The sequence below is a fragment of the Barbus barbus genome (assembly GCF_936440315.1).
Source record: "Barbus barbus genome assembly, chromosome: 30".
NCBI classification, from domain to species: Eukaryota; Metazoa; Chordata; class Actinopteri; order Cypriniformes; family Cyprinidae; genus Barbus; species Barbus barbus.
In genome coordinates, this window is record NC_136758.1 from 12,544,631 (window position 1) to 12,567,440 (window position 22,810).

The 22,810-nt window shown below is 37.7% G+C and overlaps 2 protein-coding genes across 2 annotated transcripts; both read right to left on the bottom strand.

Moving 5' to 3' along the window:
• Window positions 1-224: 224 nt before the first annotated feature.
• Window positions 225-2,905, bottom strand: LOC306850213 (tuberoinfundibular peptide of 39 residues-like; the record flags this gene model as incomplete). The annotated part of the gene is made up of 2 exons (XM_079385721.1): window positions 225-591; window positions 2,796-2,905. The coding sequence occupies 2 exons, from the start codon at window positions 2,903-2,905 to the stop codon at window positions 225-227; spliced, it is 477 nt and encodes a 158-aa protein (XP_079241847.1).
• Window positions 2,906-6,903: 3,998 nt separating this feature from the next.
• Window positions 6,904-22,118, bottom strand: LOC306850302 (ras and Rab interactor 3-like). The gene is made up of 10 exons (XM_079385866.1): window positions 21,799-22,118; window positions 19,668-20,328; window positions 18,505-18,619; window positions 17,749-17,821; window positions 17,555-17,646; window positions 14,518-15,951; window positions 13,164-13,472; window positions 9,177-9,308; window positions 8,476-8,639; window positions 6,904-8,387 (listed from the first exon to the last, which is right to left on the bottom strand). Exons 2-10 carry the CDS (start codon window positions 20,265-20,267, stop codon window positions 8,061-8,063), a joined length of 3,246 nt encoding a protein of 1,081 aa, XP_079241992.1. The 5' UTR covers window positions 20,268-20,328; window positions 21,799-22,118; the 3' UTR covers window positions 6,904-8,060.
• Between the last annotated feature and the right edge of the window lie 692 nt (window positions 22,119-22,810).

A 22,810-nucleotide genomic window follows, 5' to 3' on the forward strand; every position in this document is an offset into this window, starting at 1 on the left:
TGCTAAATATCACTTTTTGTGTCCCATGCAGGCAGAAAAGAAAATCATTTGGGATTAAAATGCATGAGTATAGATAACAGAATTTTTATTTTTGGTTGAGCTAACCCTTTAACTTGGTTACATTATCTGTGATGATCAATCATTATCTGTGATGTTTTTCTCCCACATGAAATGTAATATTTTTCAACATATTTTATATATATACAATTACATAAACATTCTAATTACTTAGAATTAACTACTAAGAGTTTCTGCATATAGGAATTGAGCCATTTCTGTCTTTCCATTGCTGTCAGAAGCTTACTCTTCTCTCTAAATGCAGCGTCATCTGCCACCACTATGTTTCTCTTCTGCTGGTGACCCACGCGTGAAGGCCAGTTGCCCGGCCAGCCCTTCACCAGCTCCTCCTCCATCTGTGACTGGCTGATGGGAAGCCAATCATCCCCCACCAGCTGTTCTCTCCCAGCCTTAGCTGCACTAAAATCTGGGGCAGTCAGCATCTGAATGCTCCAATCACGGAGTGAGATGGAGGGGTACAGAATTTCCCATTGTTCACCTCTGGAGTCCTCTTGACCAATAGCAGGCAAGTTACTGTTTAGGAGAAAGAGAAGTGTCAGAAATTTGTCTAGCGAGCAATAGGAAGCTTATGTAAAAAGTGTATGAAATTATAACTCTGAATAGACAATGAAACCATGATTTATAACTTTCTGTTACAAAGCAGCTGTTTGAAAAATATATTTTTACACCCATAACTGGAGTTCCATTGACTGTTTGGCAATTTTATTTATGGAACCCTATAATCTATTTAATGCTGTCAACTTATAAATCCTATCTACAAAAAGTATTTTAATGAACAAGAAATTGAACAAAAAAATTATATATATATTAAATAATATATATATATATTAAATATAAATATATGTATATATTAAATAATATATATATACAGTGGTGTGAAAAAGTGTTGGCCCCCTTCCTGATTTTTTATTTTTTTGCATGTTTGTCACACTTTAATGTTTCAGATCATCAAACAAATTTAAATATTAATCAAAGATAACACAAGTAAACACAACATGCAGTTTTTAAATGAAGGGTTTTTTTTTTATGAAGGGAAAACAAAATCCAACCCCCCCCCCACCCTTTAAAACATAACTGTGGTTTATCACACCTGAGTTCAGTTTCTCTAGCCACACGCCTGATTACTGCCACACCTGTTCACAATCAAGAAATCGCTTAAATAGGACCTGCCTGACAAAGTAAAGTAGACCAAAAGATCCTCAAAAGCTACACATCATGTTGAGATTCAAAGAAATTCAGGAACAAATGCGAAAGAAAGTAACTGAGATCTATCAGTCTGGAAGCTGTTATAAAGCCATTTCTAAAGCTTTGGGACTCCAGCGAACTACAGCCATTATCCACAAATGGCGAAAACATGGAACAGTGGTGAACCTTCCCAGGAGTGGCCGGCCGACCAAAATTACCCCAAGAGCGCAGCGACGACTCATCCAAGAGGTCACAAAAGACCCTACAACAACATCTAAAGAACTGCAGGCCTCACTTGCCTCAGTTAAGGTCAGTGTTCATGACTCCACCATAAGAAAGAGACTGGGCAAAAATGGTCTGCGTGGCAGAGTTCAAAGACAAAAACCGCTGCTGAGCAAAAAGAACATAAAGGCTCATCTCAGTTTTGCCAGAAAACATCTTGATGATCCCCAAGACTTTTGGGGAAATACTCTGTGGACTGACGAGACAAAAGTTGAACTTTTTGGAAGGTGTGTGTCCCATTACATCTGGCGTAAAAGTAACACAGCATTTCAGAAAAAGAACATCATGCCAACAGTAAAATATGGTGGTGGTAGTGTGATGGTCTGGGGCTGTTTTGCTGCTTCAGGACCTGGAAGACTTGCTGTGATAAATGGAACTATGAATTCAGCTGTCTACCAAAAATTCCTGAAGGACAATGCCCGGCCATCTCTTCGTGACCTCAAGCTGAAGCGAACTTGGGTTCTGCAGCAGGACAATGATCCAAAACACACCAGCAAATCCACCTCTGAATGGCTGAAGAAAAACAAAATGAAGACTTTGGAGTGGCCTAGTCAAAGTCCTGACCTGAATCCTATTGAGATGCTGTGGTTCATGCTCGAAAACCCTCCAATGTGGCTGAATTACAACAATTCTGCCAAGATAAGTGGGCCAAAATTCCTCCACAGTGCTGTAACAGACTCATTGCAAGTTATCGCAAACGCTTGATTGCAGTTGTTGCTGCTAAGGGTGACCCAACCAGTTATTAGGTTTAGGGGGCAAGCACTTTTTCACACAGGGCCATGTGGGTTTGGATTTTGTTTTCCCTTCATAATAAAAAACTTTATTCAAAAACTGCATGTTGTGTTTACTTGTGTTATCTTTGATTAATATTAAAATTTGTTTGAAGATCTGAAACATCAAAGTGTGACAAACATGCAAAAAAATTACAAATCAGGAAGGGGACCAACACTTTTTCACACCACTGTATATATATATAAGGCAAATTTGTTCTCCGTGAGAAAGAGATTTCCATGTAAAATTTTGTCTATAGCTCAAATGGAGTTGAGGGGTTTTATGTTTTGCATATTGCAAATTTAACAAGTAGTTGCTAAGTAACCGCACATCTCATCCATCCCATAATTACACAGAATGCAATTAACTACAGACTTGTCATGCATGCAGAGTTTGGCGTGTTTTCACCGAAGGGATAAATAGCAGTTCAATATAAGGAATAACAACAAAATCAATAATAATATAATGAGCAATTATACCTTTGCAGAGGTCGGAGTTGAGGTTGGGGAAATGCAGATGTCATCAGTGTCACACTCATCAGGACTAGGAACAATAGGGCAGGACGAAGAAGCAAGGGTAAAGCCACCATCTACAGATGAATATATTGACCAAGACATAATATTAGTCAAATATTTCTGTACCATTGTGAGAAGTAGAGAAGATACATGCGCAACATCCAAAATGTATATTGAAAGTAATTTACTCAGATATGAGAAATATGAGGAATGCTGACTATTGCTAGAAGATAGTTCTGACTACAGGACACTTTGAAATGAAACTCATACATCAGCTAATCAGAAGTATATTTCAAACGCCTATATAAATTATTCACACCCTTTCACTCTCTTACCCTATACAGCAGTATTTTAGAACAGACTAAAAAGGTACATATTAATAACTGCGTCTTTTTATATATTTAAAATACAAGACATGTTGATGTTTATTTTCTGCTTTATCTGTTCTCTATTAGGCCTATATATAAAAACATTTAAAACGACAACATTTTAATGAATAAATAAATATAAATATTATATTTAAATAATCTTGTCCTTTTAAAATGCCCAAAGGCCTCCCAGAGAAAAACCTTAAATTATAAACATCTCTGTAGCCAATTTTAGTAACAAAAAATAAATATATATGCAAATATATTTAAATTGGTTTAGTACATTACATTTTAGAATTTGTTAATAGCAATAAATGATTATCAAATTAGCATGCATTGTTAAATAATAACCAATATTTTAATATATATTTAGTGTTCGTTTTATTTCAATATATTATCATTTACAATTATAGTAAAATTAATATTTAAATTTATGGTACCTTTGTGGAGTAGCTCTTCCTCTTGGCTGTGTGTTGCTGTGAAGTTCTTTGTCTGGAGTCAAAAATCCAATCAGCCTTGTGTGACTCCAAGCTGGTTTGCAAATCTTCCATGCAATGTCTCAAAGAGGTTAGTGATTGCCCAATATTTCTGTCTATGTCTCAAGGTAGGTATTTAATTGCTGAGAAGTTGCCTATGGTACCTCTTTGTACGTATTGCTTTATCAACTTCTCAGATTGTAGCTCTAGCTCGAACTCTGTTGAGCATTGAATATATACAGGCTTTGCTTGTGTGGGATTATATACACCTCTCTTTTTGTCAGAAGTTGTAGGGGGTAACAGAAAAGATAAAAAGGCATGTGTCATTCTTGAAGCGGAAACAGAGCTGAAACAGAGAAGGCCACACCCCTGACTGTCCTGTTTGGATGGAGCCTTAAAATAGAGGAAAGAATCAGAGGAGAAAAGAACTGTTTGGACGTCAGAGCACCTAATGATGTCTCAAAAAAAGGAAAGGATGAATCTGGAAAGTGCCACATGATCACAAAATCATGATCAAAACTACATGTTCTAGCTTTTCCGCACTGTGGCGTATAATGTCCTTGACTCAAGCGCGTGACCTACCTGTTGCTGGGCGTAACCTATAGGATCACGAGTTACAAGATAAGGGTCGGTAATGAGGATCCTCAATCGAATTTGAAGTGATGTGTTTGTCGTCCTCAAGCAGCCTACGCACACGTTAGGATTCTAGGCCAAGCAAGACGTCACTCTCATTAAATTTGAAAGGTCCTGTCAAACACGCTGAAACCCCCACAAGACAATTTGTCGCATTTTACGCAACCACAGGTAGGCTTTTGCTTCAGAAACACTCCACACAGTCTGACAACTGCTAAAACCCTCATGTGCAATAAAACATTTTATGCATAAGGAACACCTTGTGTTCTAATGACAAATGTGTGTTTATTAGCTATCTATTACATGCTTATTTAATGTAAACCTTAATTACACACTCATTCGATCTATAGGCGACATCCGGCGAACAAAAACATTCATTTCCATTCAGCACAGGAAGGCTTGTTACTGAAGTGAGGTCTCATTTAAAATAATGGGCAGTGGTTGTGAGTGCAAGGTTCAGACGAGCAGGTCCTGACAGTCATTATAGAGGACATGAGTGGAGGGACAAGACTGAAAGCGTCAAAGAAAAAAATCAGGGCGTGAGGCAGACGAGGTCGAGGGATTCAGCGGCCGAGGAGGAGATGATCTGAAGCGCTTGGTAAACTTTTGCCTCAACTTTGGTTGTAATCCATAGATCTGCAAGTTTTAGCACCGTTAACCACGACTGTGAGTCAGAAGTGTTTTTTTCACAAGCTAGCACTCTCTCTTCTCTCTTTTCCCTCACCTCCTGGTCTTTCATATCCTCATCTAAACCTCGGGATTTTTTATGTGCTCACAAACTGTAAAAGATCTCAAAATTTACTTAAAGATCATCTGTTGATCTTCTGGAGAGACATTTGTTGGAGAGGTGATTTTTAAAGTAAACTGCTTTGAGATTTAAACAATAGGCTATGTCAGATAAGAAATGTCTTTAGGAGTGAAAAATGAGCACTTACAGTCACTACTATCTCAAGCTAAAACTATGTAAATTAATATACATGTTCTGAATATATATTCTGAATATAAATGAATATCTGAACATCTGAGAGGGGAATGTAGCAGTGGAACATTAAAAAAAAAGGCTCCAGTTTTTCTTATTATCAAGGTTGTGATAACATTAACCTTCCTATCATTAGCATTCAAGAGCCAACACAGAAAGATGCTTTCTACCGCAAGATTATGCATGAGGCTAATGACGGCCATATTAACCAGCCAAACCTTGACACTTTGAGACAAAATTTATTTCCGGTCTATAGTTTTTAGGTCTAAAACTGTCTATTATGCATAGTTCTGTGATGTTATGCAAATACTGTAAATCCCTTTCATGAAATGCCCATTAAAAGGTAATCTGCAGGGACACGTTATGGTCACTTCAGGGAAGCAATTTGGCGTTTATGATCATGTGATCCTGTGTGGTGCATTTGTAGGAGTCATTCAGGAAATTGGTGTAATTTATTTGAGATGCTGCGTGGGATTTAAACTCATTTAAACCCTACACAAAATTATTATATAGGCTAATAAATTTGAATTAAAAGATGCTATGTTTAATGCAAACACTTTATTTGCCACAGTAATCTTAACTGATATAAATATGAATTTTGGTGTTATGTTAAAATAACTTTCAGATTAAGCTTTTGGGTAGGGTGTGTAGTAATCAGCCATATGAGACATTAATGCCTCACAAAAGTGTTCACTTAAAAGTACTATAGTTATGCTCACTTTCAAATGGAATTCCCCCTGACAATTCAAACAATGTAACTTCCTCTTATGTCATTTAAAATACACTTCTTTGTTGGCGATTAATATTGTGTGACTGGAAAAAAAAAATATCATAGAAAAGTTAGCATCATTTAAAAAGAAAGTCTATATGTTATATAGAAAATGCATAGACTTTCAAATATATTAAAAATCACAATTAACACATTACATAATATTGTAACAGAGCTGGTTTCTAATTAAATTTGAATTATCAGTTTTAAGCTTCTAAAATAGCAGATCAGACACAAACACTGTAATCAGGGATTTCAGGGATGCATTAATGAAACTGTCACATCTGGAAGAGAAGAACAGCATGACATCACACATTTGCATCATACACCTCTGCAATCATCTCATGTATTACAGTCTCATTTTTACCCTGCTGCATTCCTCTGTCATTGATATGCAATAAACAGAGCTGAGCCCGTCTGCCTCCAGAGAGGCTCCAATACCCAGAATTCCAGTGTTTGTAAAAGCATATCCTTCCCACACGTGTCAGTCTAAAGCTAAAGCTTTGGTTCTCTTATAAATCTGACAGGTAAAACACCCCCTCTTATTTCTGTTCATGCACAAACGATATGGATTCTATTGTTAAATCTCTTGTACTAACTAATATGAGGGTTTCTTTAAATAAGTGTCTGTGGGCAGTGTTGTTCTGAATCACATTTAGATTTCCAGGGTAGCAACTTGAAGAGTTACTGTAGTTGTAAAGACCCTTAAACTCACTCTTATACAACAGTTTCAGCTACATAATATGGTATGATGAGTCTGCCTTTTACCACACATACATTTAATTTGAGAGAAATTTCATTTCATTTCATTTCAAAAATTAATTTTTCATTTGAGCCTGTTATAAATAATCTGATTACCATTTTATTGATCATTGACATCTTTTATCTTAGTGGTGTTGCTTTGATTTGTTTAGTAAGGAACACTCAGTAATCGCACAAACTCTTTTGGCTTATTGCTGTAATTCACTCATTATATAAAGTATATAGAGAGAGATTACATTATATATATAATGCAAATGATGAGATGGAAGTGTTTTATGGGAATCTGAAGTGGTATTTTTTTAGGTAACTAACATATTAAAGTTGTCATTTCCATCTGAACACACACCATATATAATGTAAAATGTATTTATTACCAGAATATGTTTTTAATATAACACCATTCTTTGGTTTGACAAGTGTTGTGCTCACTGAAACAGTCACACATTGTGATACATATGCATTCATGCTGCTTAAAATAATTTGCTGCAAAACCAGAGCTTATGCCTAAACTATTGTATATGCTGATATATAAAGCAGCAACAGTGAACCAAATATGAATAAAATATAACACTGAGAGCATATCTGTATGGCAACATATGATAGAAGAGCAATGCAGGTGCATAACCAGTTCAAGGTTTGTAAAGATGCATTGCTTAAAAAACGTATAAATGAAGAAATATGCACCGAAACAGGGTATGAGTCACAATCTGCTGAGCCCTGAGATGTGAAAATCTTTCCACTGTTGGAAAGATGAAGTTTCATTTGTAAATCATGAAACTTTCAAGGACTGTATAACGCTTGGGAACAACAGATCTGCTGAAGTAAATGCTAACTAAGGTGAAGGATGTATATGTTGCGTGTGTGCAGATATTCTTGAGTCTCAAAAAATGATTTATTTTCTTTTTTTTCTTTTTTTTAATAATGCAGGCTCTTCATGTGAGGCTTTTCTAGGAGAAAAAATATTAGATCTTTTCAAAACCGATTTCGGATTCCAGTCCTGGTCCTTTCCAGCACATGTGTTAAAGCAAATGCCAGCCAGCTTGTAAGCCCGTTTTTGTATTCGTATAATTTCCCTGGGCAAATAGCACATTCTGCTATGTGGTGGTTAGGCATCGTAATGTCAGCTTACATTCTTGTGCATCATTATATTCTTTTGTAAATCAAAGTTGTCCATTCAAGCAGCTCAAACCCTCTGCTAAAGACTCACCTATCACTGACACACACACATACAAATGCATTAGTTCATATCAAACTCTCTTCAGGAGCTGGTGTAGATGGCGTCTGATCCACAGACTCTTGTTCTGGCCAGCGACCGTGGCGGTAGACTAAATAATATTCCGTACGTGGCTCACTGTGTTGCAAAGTGGATTTGAAGGTGAGAGGAAACTCCTCGGGAGCCAAATGCTTGTAATGGCCACCCACCAGCACGCTTAGGCAATAAGACTCAGGATCCAGCACCTCGAACGTCTCTGCACACTGATTGCACAGGTCCTGAGCGGTAGTGTTGGGACGCAATCCCAAGGTCTTGGTGTTGGATCCAGCCTCCAGGAAGGACACGTTAATGAAGTCCTAACAGGAAGGTGGAACAAAATAAAGAAAAATAAATTCACAGTTGACTGGTCAATGCTTTTCTAAGACATCATGGCAGTCATAATACCTGTACAGAGGAACGTGACGCTCTGGCTTTGTTTAGGGTGCGGCGGCGCTCCCATCGATGGATGGAGTCTTGGATCTCCAAACTCAGCTGTCTGGTCACAGCTTGTTTATCAAAATTTTTGATGTGCTCCAGAGCTCCATAAGTGGTGGTGAGATAGTACGCACCTAGAAGAATATAGATATGTAATGGTTATAACAGTAACTTTGCCATTCAAAGTGCTGCTTTGTGACTAAAATGATAAACATAGTAAAATATGCATTTATTGGTGTTTTCAGACACTTTTTGCTCCTAGGGGTTCATTTTTATTGAAACTAACAAATTTATATTTGGTGTTTTTCAAATGTATTTTATGTTGATTTCATTGGTTTACTTTCGTCCTAGACCCACACTTTTAATCTTAAAATATGAAAATCTATCATAAAATTATTGCTACATTATAGAAGCTGTAACAATCTAAACAAAGAGTGAAAAAAATATAAAACGAATTATCCTTAGGAAATAAATTATTCCAAAAATCTTAATGTTATTTCCTCATTGTCATAATGCTTTTTAATACAATGCATCATTTGAGATGTAGTAGAAATGTTCATGTTTATCAATAAGCAATCTATCCATTATTTACATGATCACAGTGACTATGGGTTTTTGTATGTTCACTATATGGCTTGGGAGTGTGTGTGTGTGTGTGTGTGGGTCCTCACCCTCTCCGAGCTGCAGTGCCGGATCCATTAGCTCCATCATGTACTCTACATCCAGCAGCAGAGCGCTGATGTTACAGCGAGCCAAGACGTACATCAGCACGGGCAGGAAATCATCAGCCCCGTGAGCCTTTCCTGTTACATAACAATCAAAAATTAATCAAAATACATTCATTAATAAAATAACAAAACATTAAATCATTCATATCGCATCAATAATACAACAAGCTCAGAACAAGTTATTTGTAAATATGAGTGGAATTTACTCGTACAGTACGTGGCAATCCATTGCTTTGAGAATAAAATCTGCATTGTGGATAGTGCTGCTACAGGGGACAGATCGATGTGTTGACCACTAACAGGACACGTTTTCTCATTCCCTAACGCACTCATTGCAACACTTCACAGATTCCTGTTTAGTAATTTGCACTCCCTGTATTTTATTTGTATGTAGAACAAGAAATATATGCTGGACAGAAATGCACCCTGGACTGTGTCTGGACTCCTGCCAATACAATACAATTCAGAATATGCTGAGAGAGCTGTGTTGTATAGCTACTATAAGCAGCACACGACTGGCATTATGCTGTTTAGGCAATAGGGCCAAATCATTTTAAAACTTTGGTCTTTTAATGCTTAAATTTGGACATTTGACAATGAATCCTTTTAGACGAATACAAAAACATCTGCTGGATGTAAAAACTGGCTTGTATCTGTATACCCATGTCCATTACTTATCAAATATAATCAACCATAAACTAACATCTGGCTCATTTAAATTTTGAAAAACAACACTTGCAGCTGTGAATATGAAAGATGAAGTCTGTATCAAATTCAGCCTGTACCTGTCGCTGTTTTTGCACTAGTTTTATCACAGATGCGGTAAAGTAGACTGTAAATAAAATAGCTGTCAATTTGTTAGCCAAACTGGAAAGTTAATTCACCCTTGGATCCCTCAGGATTTTTTAAAATGGGTTTTTAGAGAAGCGGTTGTTGATTTCTGAGTAAAATGAGGTCTGTGGCTTATGTTAGCTGAAGAGATTTTCATGTTTTTAAGCACACAGATTCTAGTCGTTGTGCTAGGTGTAGACCACAGTTAATAATTTGTCAACTTGTGTTTTTAAATTGCACAACTGTTTCAAAATTCACATTTGTGTGCAATGTGTTGTAAAACAAAACAGGAAAGTCTCAGCAATATTAACCACAGACCCTATTTTGCTCAGAAATTAAATCCATTATTCTTAAAACAAGGGATGGCTCAAAAAGCTGCTGTTTTCAGTTGCACAGTTGCGATACCTGTTCAAGTTGAAATAATTAAATGTTTTCTATTATAATACAAAAACTTGCACACAAACACAGATGTAACTTGTCTGCAGTATATTGAGCTTTCAAAGAATGATTCATTGGGATTTCATCTGTTTCAATGTTCATCTCATAACAGTGCTATGCATTGCAATGAAGTAGCAATGCAATTTTGTAATAAAATGCGTTGCATTTTAATATTGGTAATTTAGAGGCAAGTTAATTGTCTCATTAGATGTACATTTCATTACTTCAGTATTACATTCCTACAGGAAACCTAGTCATTTTATTATGGATCCGCAAATAGCACCTGCAGTGTAATAAAGTTAGGTTTTAAGATAATAAAATCAACAAAAGAAGAGCAATGAAAACTACAGAACCAAAATTTCTATCTTAAGTTACACAGTCGACAAATCTGTAAACCCATTGGTAATATCTTTAGTTGAGTTAAAATGAAATTGAATTGGTAGATTAAAAAGATTTAATGAAGCAATGCAAAATGACAGTTGATCACACTGATAATCTTTCTCTATAAAATGTGTGTTTTATAAGAGTTTGTGAAACAGAAGTTTGTTAAATGAACCATACCTTAAACAACAGAGATTGTTTTGTACTTCAGAAAAGGGTTGTTGATGCCCATGAAACTAGAAAGTGTTGCCAAACCATTGCTTAAGATTGCGGTTTGGAAGTTGTAATAGAGGAAATGGATCTCATTTGTGACTGTTCTTTGGGGTGAATAATTCTTTGAATAACACTTGAATAATAGCTCTGAATCTGCAAGCATTGCTCGTCTGGGCTAATCTCAGTGCTCATGAATACCTATTAAAGAAAGCACTGAAACAAGAATACTGTGCATGGAATGATAAAAAACAAATATAGTAGATCAGTGGCTCTTAACTGAAGTTTTGCAACCCAAAGGTGGGTTGTGATGGTTTGCTCTGATAGCAGAGGAAAAAAACAATAGTAAATGCAAAACGCAACTCAATAGCTGTGCATTGTTAGAAAAATTGTAAAATTGAAAAAATGTCTCTGTTATTCATCCATCACTTGGTATAGAAGCAGTCAGTTAAGACAGATGCCAAAATGGACGAGTTGCGTGACATGCCCTCATTATCGAAACCGTAACCAAAATACGCAAGATAAAATATTTCCAACAGTACACTAATTATGTATGTATCATTGCAACAAGGTCATGGCTTGACTCTGTGTTTTGTGCTGTGAATTATTAACTGTTGAAAACCATTCAAATTTATTTTTTATTCAAATTAAAAATTCACTTCCTACAAATTAGAAATTCAATTTAATATGTATTTAATATATTTGCTAAATTACATTTTTTTATGTAACATAATAATTTTGCCTAAACCATTCATGATAATATTAATAAATTCAGTTGTTGAATATTATTCAGGTTTTAGGATTTTTACTTTCAGTCTTATTGGGCCAGCACTTGATGTCCGGTGTAAAATCTTTGAATAAAACATACTTTTCACTTTCATCTTAAGCCTAGAAAACTATGCCTGAATCACATAATGACAAAATGACATGGAATGTACTGTATAAATGTGAAAAATGTTCTGAAAACAAAGTCCTGCTGGTCCAACAACAACAACAGCAAAAATACCCATTCTAAATTTAGAACGGTTTCGTAGTAATGTTTAAATATAAGACTGCTCTCTCAGATCCAATGAATTGTGAATTGCACATGTAATTTAGAAAATTGTACGACAACTGTATTACATGACAAGCATTTCTACAAATTCTTTATCTCATTGTGACTGAAACAGTGAGTTATGACTTTGAAGAAAGCGACAGGAAATGCATCATTTTAACTAAAATATATATGCTGGTCAGTGTCAATTAAAGATTTAAACTTATGAATATGAATCTCCTTCAATGTCACACACAAAAAAAGTGATCCCTTAAAATGTAGATGAAGACTAGCTCAAATTTTGGTTCAAATTTACACAGGACTGCAGATAAAAAGCCTGACATGAGTGAAATGCTTGGTTTGCAGAACTAAAAAAAAGCCTTTCAGAACAGGTCAGTGGCGGTCTTACTTTGTTGTTCTGCATGCAGAATAATATAGACAAGAGCTTTAAAAGTTAATATTATGATAAATGCTATGCATGTCCAGTTCTGTAAACAGCTCTCTGCACAAACACTGTCTTTTGCAGCTGTAGCACTTCCTTATTTGGAGGCGCTAATGACAGCTTTGATTAAATCAGGACTATTTTTGGGGTGAGGAGGAAAAGGCGGAGTTCGGGCTGTGTACAGAGAAACATCGGTTACATGTTTTCTGTCCCTCTCTATTCAGAGGTTGTGCTCTTTCCTCCATATTCTCTGGAACTGATGAGTAATGATCTGAGCTACGGTTCCCAAAAGCAAGTAGATCATAGAAACCATTGGCAACAATAATCTCCAGGAATCTTAGGAAGGCTTAAAATTCTTTCGAGAAACAGCCCTGACTGATGACATTAGATATATAGCTATAACTAGATATATGATTTATTATATAACTACAGATATAACTTTCCAAAAGTTGCTAAATTTACTTTTAGATAAAGTTCTTACAGGTTGTTAGAAGAAGGCAGATATGTTAGTAATGTTCAGTTTAATATGATACGTATAGGATCAACTGTACATTCATCAGGGTCTCTAATTCACAATATTCCAAAAGAAACCCACCTGAAGAGCCTACAGACATGGATTCATAGATGATTTTGCAGGTCTTGAGGAGCAGGTCGATCTTCTTCTGAGGTGAATATTCTTGGTGCAGGTTACCCAGCTTTGTGTGAATTTTCTCCATAATGGCCATTTCAGGAACACTGGTGGTGATCCCCAGGTCTGTGGTGGTCGTCCCCTGAACCACTTGCTGGTTTTCTTTTAGTTTCTTAAAATTTTCTGCACGGGAGTGGATATCCTTCAGTCCGTTATACACAGCCTCTCGTAAGGGTTTCAGAACACTTTTGCATAGTGCTGCTTCAATAATCATCTCTGAAGAGGGGGAAACAGTTATCAGATACACCATAAGCAACTGAAAAAAAATGTTTATGTATATGTATAAACATAAGAGAAATGCCATACCATCTCCAAGATACATTTTATTTCTTTATACATTATTTATCTATTTCTAACTTTAAATCATAGTAATTCATGAGGATATGGCTTCAAATATTTTATGTGAAAGTCTTACTAAGACATTAATACATTTTTAATACTCTGATACTACAGAGAAGGAAAAGCAGCAAACATATCTTGTGTCTCAGTGTATGCAAGAGTGTTCATTTTCTTCAGGGGAAAATATGAAACTTTCTTCATAATGCACCAACAAACACTATGGAAGTTAGAAATGCTAGAAGATCCCTGTATTTCTCTCTGAGTACTGAATTGCAAATAAAAGGTTATTTTGGTCTAGTGTGGTCTTGTTACTTCATTAGGTTTTATGTAGGGACTGAGCAGCAAAACAGAGAGAAGCTCTGATGGTCTATTAAAGCTTAACATGCAAGATTGGGGCAACAATCTTCTGCTTGAATGGTGCTTTGCTTGTACAAAAAAATTTATATGCTCGCTTGTGGTTTTATTTGATAAAACATGCTATTTTGTCTTTGAATAATTGGTTATGATTATGTCATAGATCCACCCTGATAAACTGTCAATCCCAGACATAAGCCAGTTTATGGCAATATCTAGCATACAAGAATTTCATCAAAGGATTTTGGCTATGCACTTTATATGGCAAATAATTTAGTATATTTAATAAAAGAGGCACAGTGGCTTCCCTGCTGGCTACAACTTCCATTATTATTTGAATTGTGTGCCAGTTTTCCCAGAATCTATAGTTTTGTTCTCTAGAACATATGGGATGCTGTTTTAATCGCATATTGTTTTCGGGACAACCTTAATTTTCCTTTTAATTAAATTTGCTTAGAATGGAAATGTACTCGCATCAGAAGCTAAACGTCTAAACATTTTCACAAATGATTGTTTAGATACTGAAAAAAAATTTTTTGACAGTAAATATAATGTATATGCCAATTACCCAGTTTCTCCTCAGTGTATCCGGCTGCTTCCTGAAGATTTTGTAGCTCTGCACTCTGGATCAGATAGCTTTTCAACTGGGTTATCATCTGCCTGATTTCTTGGAGCATCTCTGTGCTGGAGGTGTGTTTCCGCATGGTGTCCAAAGTGAAAGCTCGATAATCCTTAACAAGGTTCCCAAAGTATGTGTTTCCATCCCGGGACAGTTCGACAATGCGCTTCTGCAACTTACGGTCTGCGTTCATGAAACCCGTGAGGACGTTCGAGAGGTTCGCCATAGATACCATTGACAGTCGTTGCTTGGCGCGGTCTAACATAATTGTTGGGGTCCTCTTCATGAGAATACCTGTTGCCGCATTGGTATCCACCTCCTCCTCTGTGCTGCTGGTTGAGTAGGAGTCATGGTCTGGTGGAGCTCCACCATCAGGAGAGTATAGAGAAACATCCGAGACTTTGGGATGACCGGCATTGATGCAGAGTGAGTGGCGGACGGGACTGGGGCTGCTTGAGTTTAAAGGAACAGTAAAAGTGGACTCTTGAGGAACTGGCGTGAGTGAGTTTACAAAGCTTTGGGAGACTTGTCTGGTCACATTCTGAGATAATCTTTTCTTCCTGGGAGGTGCCACTGGAGCATTAGGCCTCTTCGGTTGAGGTGCTACCTCTAGAGTCACCACTGGAGCTCCATTTGTTACCTTAGACTCTTCCACTGGCACTTCCTGAAGTTGCTGAGTCTCTGGGTCCATAGGCTTGTCCCTTTCTTCCATACTGTCATCTAGACAAATGAGGGATGCTACCGGGACTTTCAGAATATTGTCCTTTGCTTCTGTGGAGGTGCTGGTATGGACTTCCTGCTGCATTGGTTCCTCTGAAGCTTGCTTTTCAGAGAGCCTCCGTCGGATTGGTATTGGAGGAACTCGATGTGAAGACGCATTAGAAAGCTGTTTTCCTTCTTTGCCCTCAGCTGGTTGTAAGACAGCTGGCTTTTCACGTTCAGTGCTTGGGGCAAGAGTTCCCTGTCTCTCTTGTTCTCTGTCTGCACGCTCAGAGTCACTTCCTTCCCCTTTTTGGACTGAAGGGGGAGGAGAACTGAGAACTGCCTTGAACTCCCCTTTTGATGGCTTGGCTAATGCATAGTTTTGAGAACAATCAGGTGCACTGGGAGGACGAGGGCGTAGGGGTGGCGGCCTTTTGTATTTGGGCGGAGTCTGGACTGGTGTGTTGAGACTCTGGGTCCTCAAAACAGGGGCGGAAGAGGTGGGTGGCAAGCTGTTGCTGCATTCCTCAATGAAAATTGGGTTGACATACCAATGCCGGTCACTGCCGATGGAAATCTGGATTTCACAGGAGCTGCTTTGCCCCTGCCTCGCCGGAGCGCCACAACTACCAGCAGCGTTTTCCACTTCCTCAGGACTATTCAGAGCTGAGTTCCAGAACTCTGTGTTGGCATGAGAAATGTGTTCATGTTAGCACACTGCTAAATTAAGCTATGAACTACACGATATTGCCAAAAGTATTGGGTCACCCCCTTCTAATGAACATGTTTGACTACTTTAGTAATTTCTATGAGTACAAATCTTAATGTTTAAGCATATAATGACAGTTTGGACAGGACCCTTTTCTATTCTAACATGGCAGTGCCTCTGTGTATAAGGCACGGTTGAAAAAGACATGATTGATTCAGTCAGTGTAGAAGAACTTGACTGGTCTGCATGAAGCAAAGTCCTAATCCCAGCTGAACACCTCTGGTGTGACTTATGTGCAGACCTTGAGCCAAAAACTCCTCACCAAACACCAATGACTTGTACATAAGGGTACTGTCATTTTAGACGCGTCCAAAACTTTTGCAACAGAGATGGAAATACAACTTTTAAATACATGAATTATGTTTCCATCTTTGTTGCCACGGTAGTACCTTTTTCTGTTCTAAAGAAGGGTGTCCTTATAGTCTTTATACAAGTCATTGATGTTTGGTGATGAATTTTTGGCTCAAGGTCTGCATTTAAAGTCACACCAGAGGTATTCAACTGGGATTAGGACTTGGCTTTCTGCAGACCAGTCAAGTTCTTCCACACTGACTGATTCAATCATTTCTTTTTGAACCGTGCCTTATACACAGAGGCACTGCCATGTTAGAATAGAAAAGGGTCCTGTCCAAACTGTTGCTGTAAAATTAGAAGCACACACTTCCCTAGAATATCATTATATGCTTTAACATTAAGATTTGTACTCATAGAAATGACTAAAGTAGTCAAACATGTTGGGGGTGATCCAATACTTTTGGCAATATAGTGTATGTCAGCATTATTTCATCATTCAGATTGCCTGGAAATGTCTTCAGAATGTATCACTTAGCTTTAGGTATAGCATTAACCATTGTACCATTACCGTTGTTCAGCACTTCCTATGGATTCTCATAGAAATTTTGTAATGTTAAGGAATAACACTAATATGGGCAATAGTGGTTTGAAAAATCATCTCAAATGAGAATGAGTCATCTTAGTAACCTAATAAAATCAGTTTTATTTTACATCAAGTAGGTTGTTTTGAGTAGGAGGTGACATGTTGAGATCACATGATCTCAAATGCTACTACATTTTTTTGTTCTTGGTATTAATTAGGATAATCATGGTTGATTACTAATGGAGCAATTTTACAATAGTATGAGCAGGCCCACACAAGAAGGTGAACACAGAGTTCAGTAGAGTCCGCCAAAAATGGAACACATCCTACACATGCTCTGTCCCTTGCACATTCCTTTTTAAATAGTCACTGGGGTGGTATGGGACACTTATACATGCACATAATGAAACGTTCAGTCAACTGCAGCATTTTCATGGTATTGTACCTGCTATCTGTTCTGCCCACCCCTTTCGCCTAGGGCAGCATTTGAGTCAGTGCTGCTACTGATTAAGAGATCTGTTTAACACATTTGACAATATTTACCATAGATTTATCCTGAAAACAGTTCAGAAAGTGCAAGGCTGCAGACACGAGTGCAATCTAACCCAAACAAAAATGAATCTACTGTTCTGTCTTACCTGATCCTAGAGAAGAGATCACCTCCATGTCCTCATATTTAGCTACCTTTTGAATGACCTGAGGTAACTTCAGGGGAAAAGGAAGGATGTCGCTGAGTAAAAACGATAAATGAAAAGGGTGAGTGTATTGTGGAAAAATTCAATCAAGCAAAATACATATGCATGGAGGTTTGTGATTTGTTTTTTGATCCTACCGGCTAACACTGTAGAAAGCAATGAGTTTAAAAATGTTCTCAAACACCAGCACAGACCCTTCAAGGTATAGCACTGCAGCAAATGAAAGAAACAGAGATGTTAATGCTAGGCACACATCCGATCCCCGATGTTACCTTTCAGCCATAATACTTGTCTTGGTTTCTGTTGATGCAGAAACACTAAAATAGAAACAACCCACTGGAGAATTTCTGTAAGGGTGGGAAGGGGGATAATGATGAATGGAAATGTGAAATAAACATGTCAAACTGACCGCCCTTCATTTACAGAGTTTAGTTCCTACCAAAAAAGCTTAAATTACTTTTCAGCTTTGTAACAGCTGGACAAAAAAGACAAGACTGCTTTGTAAAGATTGTGAAGATGGCCACAGGTATGCACTCACGCACACACACAGAGACACCAGGAAATGAGGCCAGTGCAGGACATCCTGTAACTGCAATGCAGGGCTAGGTACAGGAAACCTGTGGCCCGCAGTCTCTATAACCCCCACCACCAAGCCCCTGCAATACCATTTGAGGTCTGTTTATATCTCTGTACTCACTCTAAAAACATCTATGCGATGTGATCAGGTATGTATGCAAATTTGTTTGTGCGTGGGCCTGTCTGTGTGGATGTGTTTAGGTTCGTATGCAAATGTGTTTGTGTGTGGGTTTGTCTCCGGCATAAAGGCATTCTATGCATAAATTTTCCTAAATCAAGTTGAAAGAACACTCATTTCTCAATGCAAAATAACTCACAGGACTTTTCTTCCTTTATAGGCAGTTCTTTGACATGGGGCTCCCCCAGTTGGTCAGGAAGGCGTACTGCCAGTTTCATCGTTTTTTGACTTGAATCCCTCCTGACTAAAAAGATCTGCAAAATCAAACAACTGACACAATCAGTTCAGCAGTACTACGGTGTAAATGGAATCATATCAGGGTAAGTAATTAATAACATTAAGACGAACTTGTTAAGGGTATGTTCACACAAGTCCTTTTCGATAAAAGTCTGTTCGCTCGACGACAACGCCTCCAGCTATTTCAGGCATCCAAGACTAAGTTTTGTCTACTTGAATGGGAAAATCCTGAAAATCTCAAAAACTGCTAGCAAAACTCAGGCGGAACCAGACAATGCGCGTATGCAGTCTTATATTGCATGTTCAACTTTTTTACATTCATAATGATGCAAGTGCATAATTTTGATCTAAGGTCTTTGGAAATAGAAAAAGCTCCAGTGTTTTTAAAACAAAATAATAATCATCCTAGCTAAGAGGCTTATTTGACTTATATGTGACTCTGGACCACAAAACCAGTCATAAGGGTCAATTATGCATATGAAAGCTGAATAAATAAGCTTTCCATTGATGTGTGGTTTGTCAGGATAGGACAATATTTGGCTGAGATGCAACTATTTGAAAATCTGGAATCTGAGGGTGCAAAAAAAAAATCTAAATACTGAGAAAATCGTCTTTAAAGTTGTCCAAATGAAGTCTTTGCAATACATATTAATAATCAAAAATTATGTTTTGATATATTTACAGTAGGACATTTACAAAATATCTTCATGGAACATGATCTTTACTTAATATCCTAATAATTTTTGGCATAAAAGAAAAATCTATCATTTTGACCCATACAATGTATTGTTGGCTATTGCTACAGATATACCCCAGCGACATAAGATGTGGTCCAGGGTCACATATAGCTACTGTACACAAATGCTTGCCCCCTTGCCTTCTCCCCACTTCTTCTGACTGGTCCACTGTTTTGGACTGTTCCGAAGTTTGAAGTTCAATTTGTTGTATAAAAATATGGTTTAAAAACAAGGTATTCTCTTGCAAGATGCTGAAAAAGCATTCAGACATGGCACAATGTATTTGATTGCCTTTTAAATAAATAATAAAACAGCATGAATTTCTCACCCCAGGAAACTCCTTGCTCAGTATATGCATGGCTCTGTCCTGCTTCATTCCCAGTTGAAGCCACACTGGACACGTCTTAATCAGTTTCTCCAGGATGCTGATACCAGGAGGAATAGGTTTATTGGATTTGCTAACTGGAGATGTAGGGACTGGTGGTTTTGGGACTACCGGTGGAGGTGGTCTGGGTTGAGGTGGAGATGAGGGTCTAATGCCAGGAGGTGGAGTTGGTCTAGGCAGAGCAGTGGAGGAGCTCTTAGGAAGAGCAGAGGGGAGTTGTGCTGGGAGGGGTGGCTTTGGGACCTGAGGAGACATAGGTTTCTGGGGAGGAGGTGGGGATGGTTTGGAGTTAAGTTGAGGTGAGGAAGGTTGTACACGTGAGATTGGGGGTGACGCAGGAAGTGGATGGGAGGCGGGGTCAGGGGATGGGTTGTCAGAGATATCAACCAATGGGAAGGTCAGTGTAGAAGTCAAGGAAGAAGAAGGACTTACAGGAAGAGGAGAGGTTTGTAGATGGAAAGATGCCTGAATGGGTGAAGTTATTGTTGGGGAAGAGGGTTTGGAGAGGCCTGAAGTTGCTGTGGAAGGGCCAGGGGAGAGCATAGTGCATAATGAGGACAAGCAGAACTTTCAGAAGAATCCGATGAATGTATTTTAGATCACCCTGCAGACATAAGATCATAAAGATGTCAGTATAACAAAATTGAATATGAACACATTGCAACTCAAGAATGACTTGTCAGATAACTACTGCAACATAAACGAAAGAACAGAAGTCTCTATGTTGATTTTTTTCTCTCTCTCTCTTTCCCCTTAAAACATGATGTCAATGCCGAATGTCATATGATCATAATAAATGTGCCGAGAAGACCAAGTTGTGCAACAGAGAATGTGTCAGCATGTTCATGCGAGGATAACAAATAAGCCTTGTGTATCATAGCAGCGTTTTTGTTCTGTTCTCTCAGCTGAGCCGCTCTTCCATTTTTTTTTTTGGCTACCAGGATGTTTCCCTCTTCCAGTTCTTGCAAAAATCTCTCCTTTGCTGTATTGTTGTACTGTGATATCACATAACATATTCTACATGGAAATTTATAGCTTGAGCTCATGCTCCAGCCTTACCATTTTACACAGAGAGCCAAACCTATCAATATTTATTGTTTGCTTACTGTATATGAACTTGAGAACTCATAAATGAAGTCAGTATATTAACATTGCTGTATTTGTCAAGGACTAGTTGATTTCTTTGGCCTTTTCATTAATGTCCAATCACTGCAAACACAATAAAATGATAATATCTATTAAATAAAACAGGTAGTAGACTTGACTAAGCGAGACAGAGATATAGAGACAAGCACGGTGCGATACGTGTTTTGTTTTTTAAACATATATTTACATATTTAATCGAACATTTTTAAAATAACATTGTATATAAAATATATTAAATAATATCTGAAATATTTAGCTAACCAGTTGTTGGTAAGCAAACATATTTTACATTTATAATGTTTTTAAAGCATTTCAAATATGTAAAAGTCACTGCATATTTAAGTGTATTTGAAAAGAAACAAATCTAGATCAGGGTCGTCCCTCCCACATGTTCAGATTAGTGGCCTAGAAAAATGGATTTCTTTAATAAACGGCTCTTAGGCTTTTACATTTGTACCCCTAATAATCATTTACTAATATTGCATTTCTGCTATTTATATTGATTTCTTTTTTTTTTCTTTTTTTTTTAAAGTATAAAAGGAAAAACTTCCAGCTTTCCACACTCTAAAAAATGCATTGTTAAATACAACCCAGCGCCGGGTAAAATATGGACGAACCCAGCGGTTGGGTTGCTGCCCTGAAGGTTGGGGTTAAACAATTAACCCAACTGTTGGTTGAAAACAACCGAGCATGTGTTCTGTCTAATATTTACCCAGCACTGGGTTGTATTTAACCCGGCATTTTTTTGAGCGCAGATGTTGCTGTTCATCCAGCCTTGAAGGACTTTTTTGAACTCTTCCAAAAAAGTGACCATAATTTCACGGCTTAACAAATACCTTTTCTGCTCAGTGAGGGCAAATAGTCAAAATTGCTAAGACAGCAACAGTGTGTTTATATTGAGAGGATGTTTGTGTGTCTGCCTACTTACTCTCAGGATGCTCCTTGTTCTGAGTCCCAACAGCTGTTTTCATCATTCACTCCTCACGCTCAACATTCTTCCCTTGGCGTCACAAATAATCCCTCATAAAATGCCCCAGAACACCGAAAAAGTTGTCCTTCATGTTCTTGCTTCACGCTTTGTGTTTTCCTCTTTGGTGCGTTTTCCGAATGATGTATTCTTTTTGCAGATAAGGGTGGGCGAAATCGTAAAAAATGTAGAAAACCCAAAAAGGAGAAACAGAAAAGTTCACGTCTCTTTTTCTCCTTTTCTTTCGATACTTCCTGACAGCGATGTAGTCAGGAAGGGGCTGTCCAGGGTGGTCAGCCAACCACTTACCACCCCCTACACTCGCTCACATACACACGGCTGAGCTAAATAAACCTTACTCGCTAACAGACTACACTCTACTTCTCCTTGTCTCTGTCTTGCATTCATAGTGAATGCAGCATAAACAATGTCTGCAGATGTGTTTACCCCAGAAACCGAGCTGTGAATAGTGAACTTCCCCCCTCCTCCCCCATAGAGTCTGAAAGTGTCTGAAGTTAAACAACTCCAGATGTTCAGGAACCCCAAAAGAAGTTCCATAAGGTCTGCAGTCCAACATATGGTTAGTTTTACCATTGGGAGCGAATGGCATGCCATCCTCCCCACCGTTTTTAATGCTCCTAATCGTTGGATCCATAATATTTGCAAAGAGTGCACATTGATGAGAACATTAACATTACACAGCCTGTTCGAGAGCCTTCAGAAGGAGGAACATATTTGTGATGCTGCAAAGTGCAATGCACTTTTAAAGGGTTCTGTTTGCATTCTCAGGCAAGTTGACTAATTTCAAGAGCTTTCAAAACTTTAAAGAGCGTGAAGAACGTGTATGTTACTGCACCAAGATAATACTATGAAAATATAAGTTCAGATCATGTGCTATGAAAATAAAAATATTTTTATAGAAGTCTAATGTTTTGCATGAGAAATCAATTTGTTTATTGGTCTACGCATGCTT

Coding starts and splice junctions, on each gene's coding strand:
- LOC306850302 (XM_079385866.1), bottom strand. CDS start 20,267: ATGCTCTCCCCTGGCCCTTCCACAGCAACTTCAGGCCTCTCCAAACCC. Junction 17,822..18,504: donor TATAAAGGAAGAAAAGTCCT/GTGAGTTATTTT, acceptor CATTTGCTGCAG/TGCTATACCTTGAAGGGTCT. Junction 17,647..17,748: donor GCTTTCTACAGTGTTAGCCG/GTAGGATCAAAA, acceptor GTTTTTACTCAG/CGACATCCTTCCTTTTCCCC.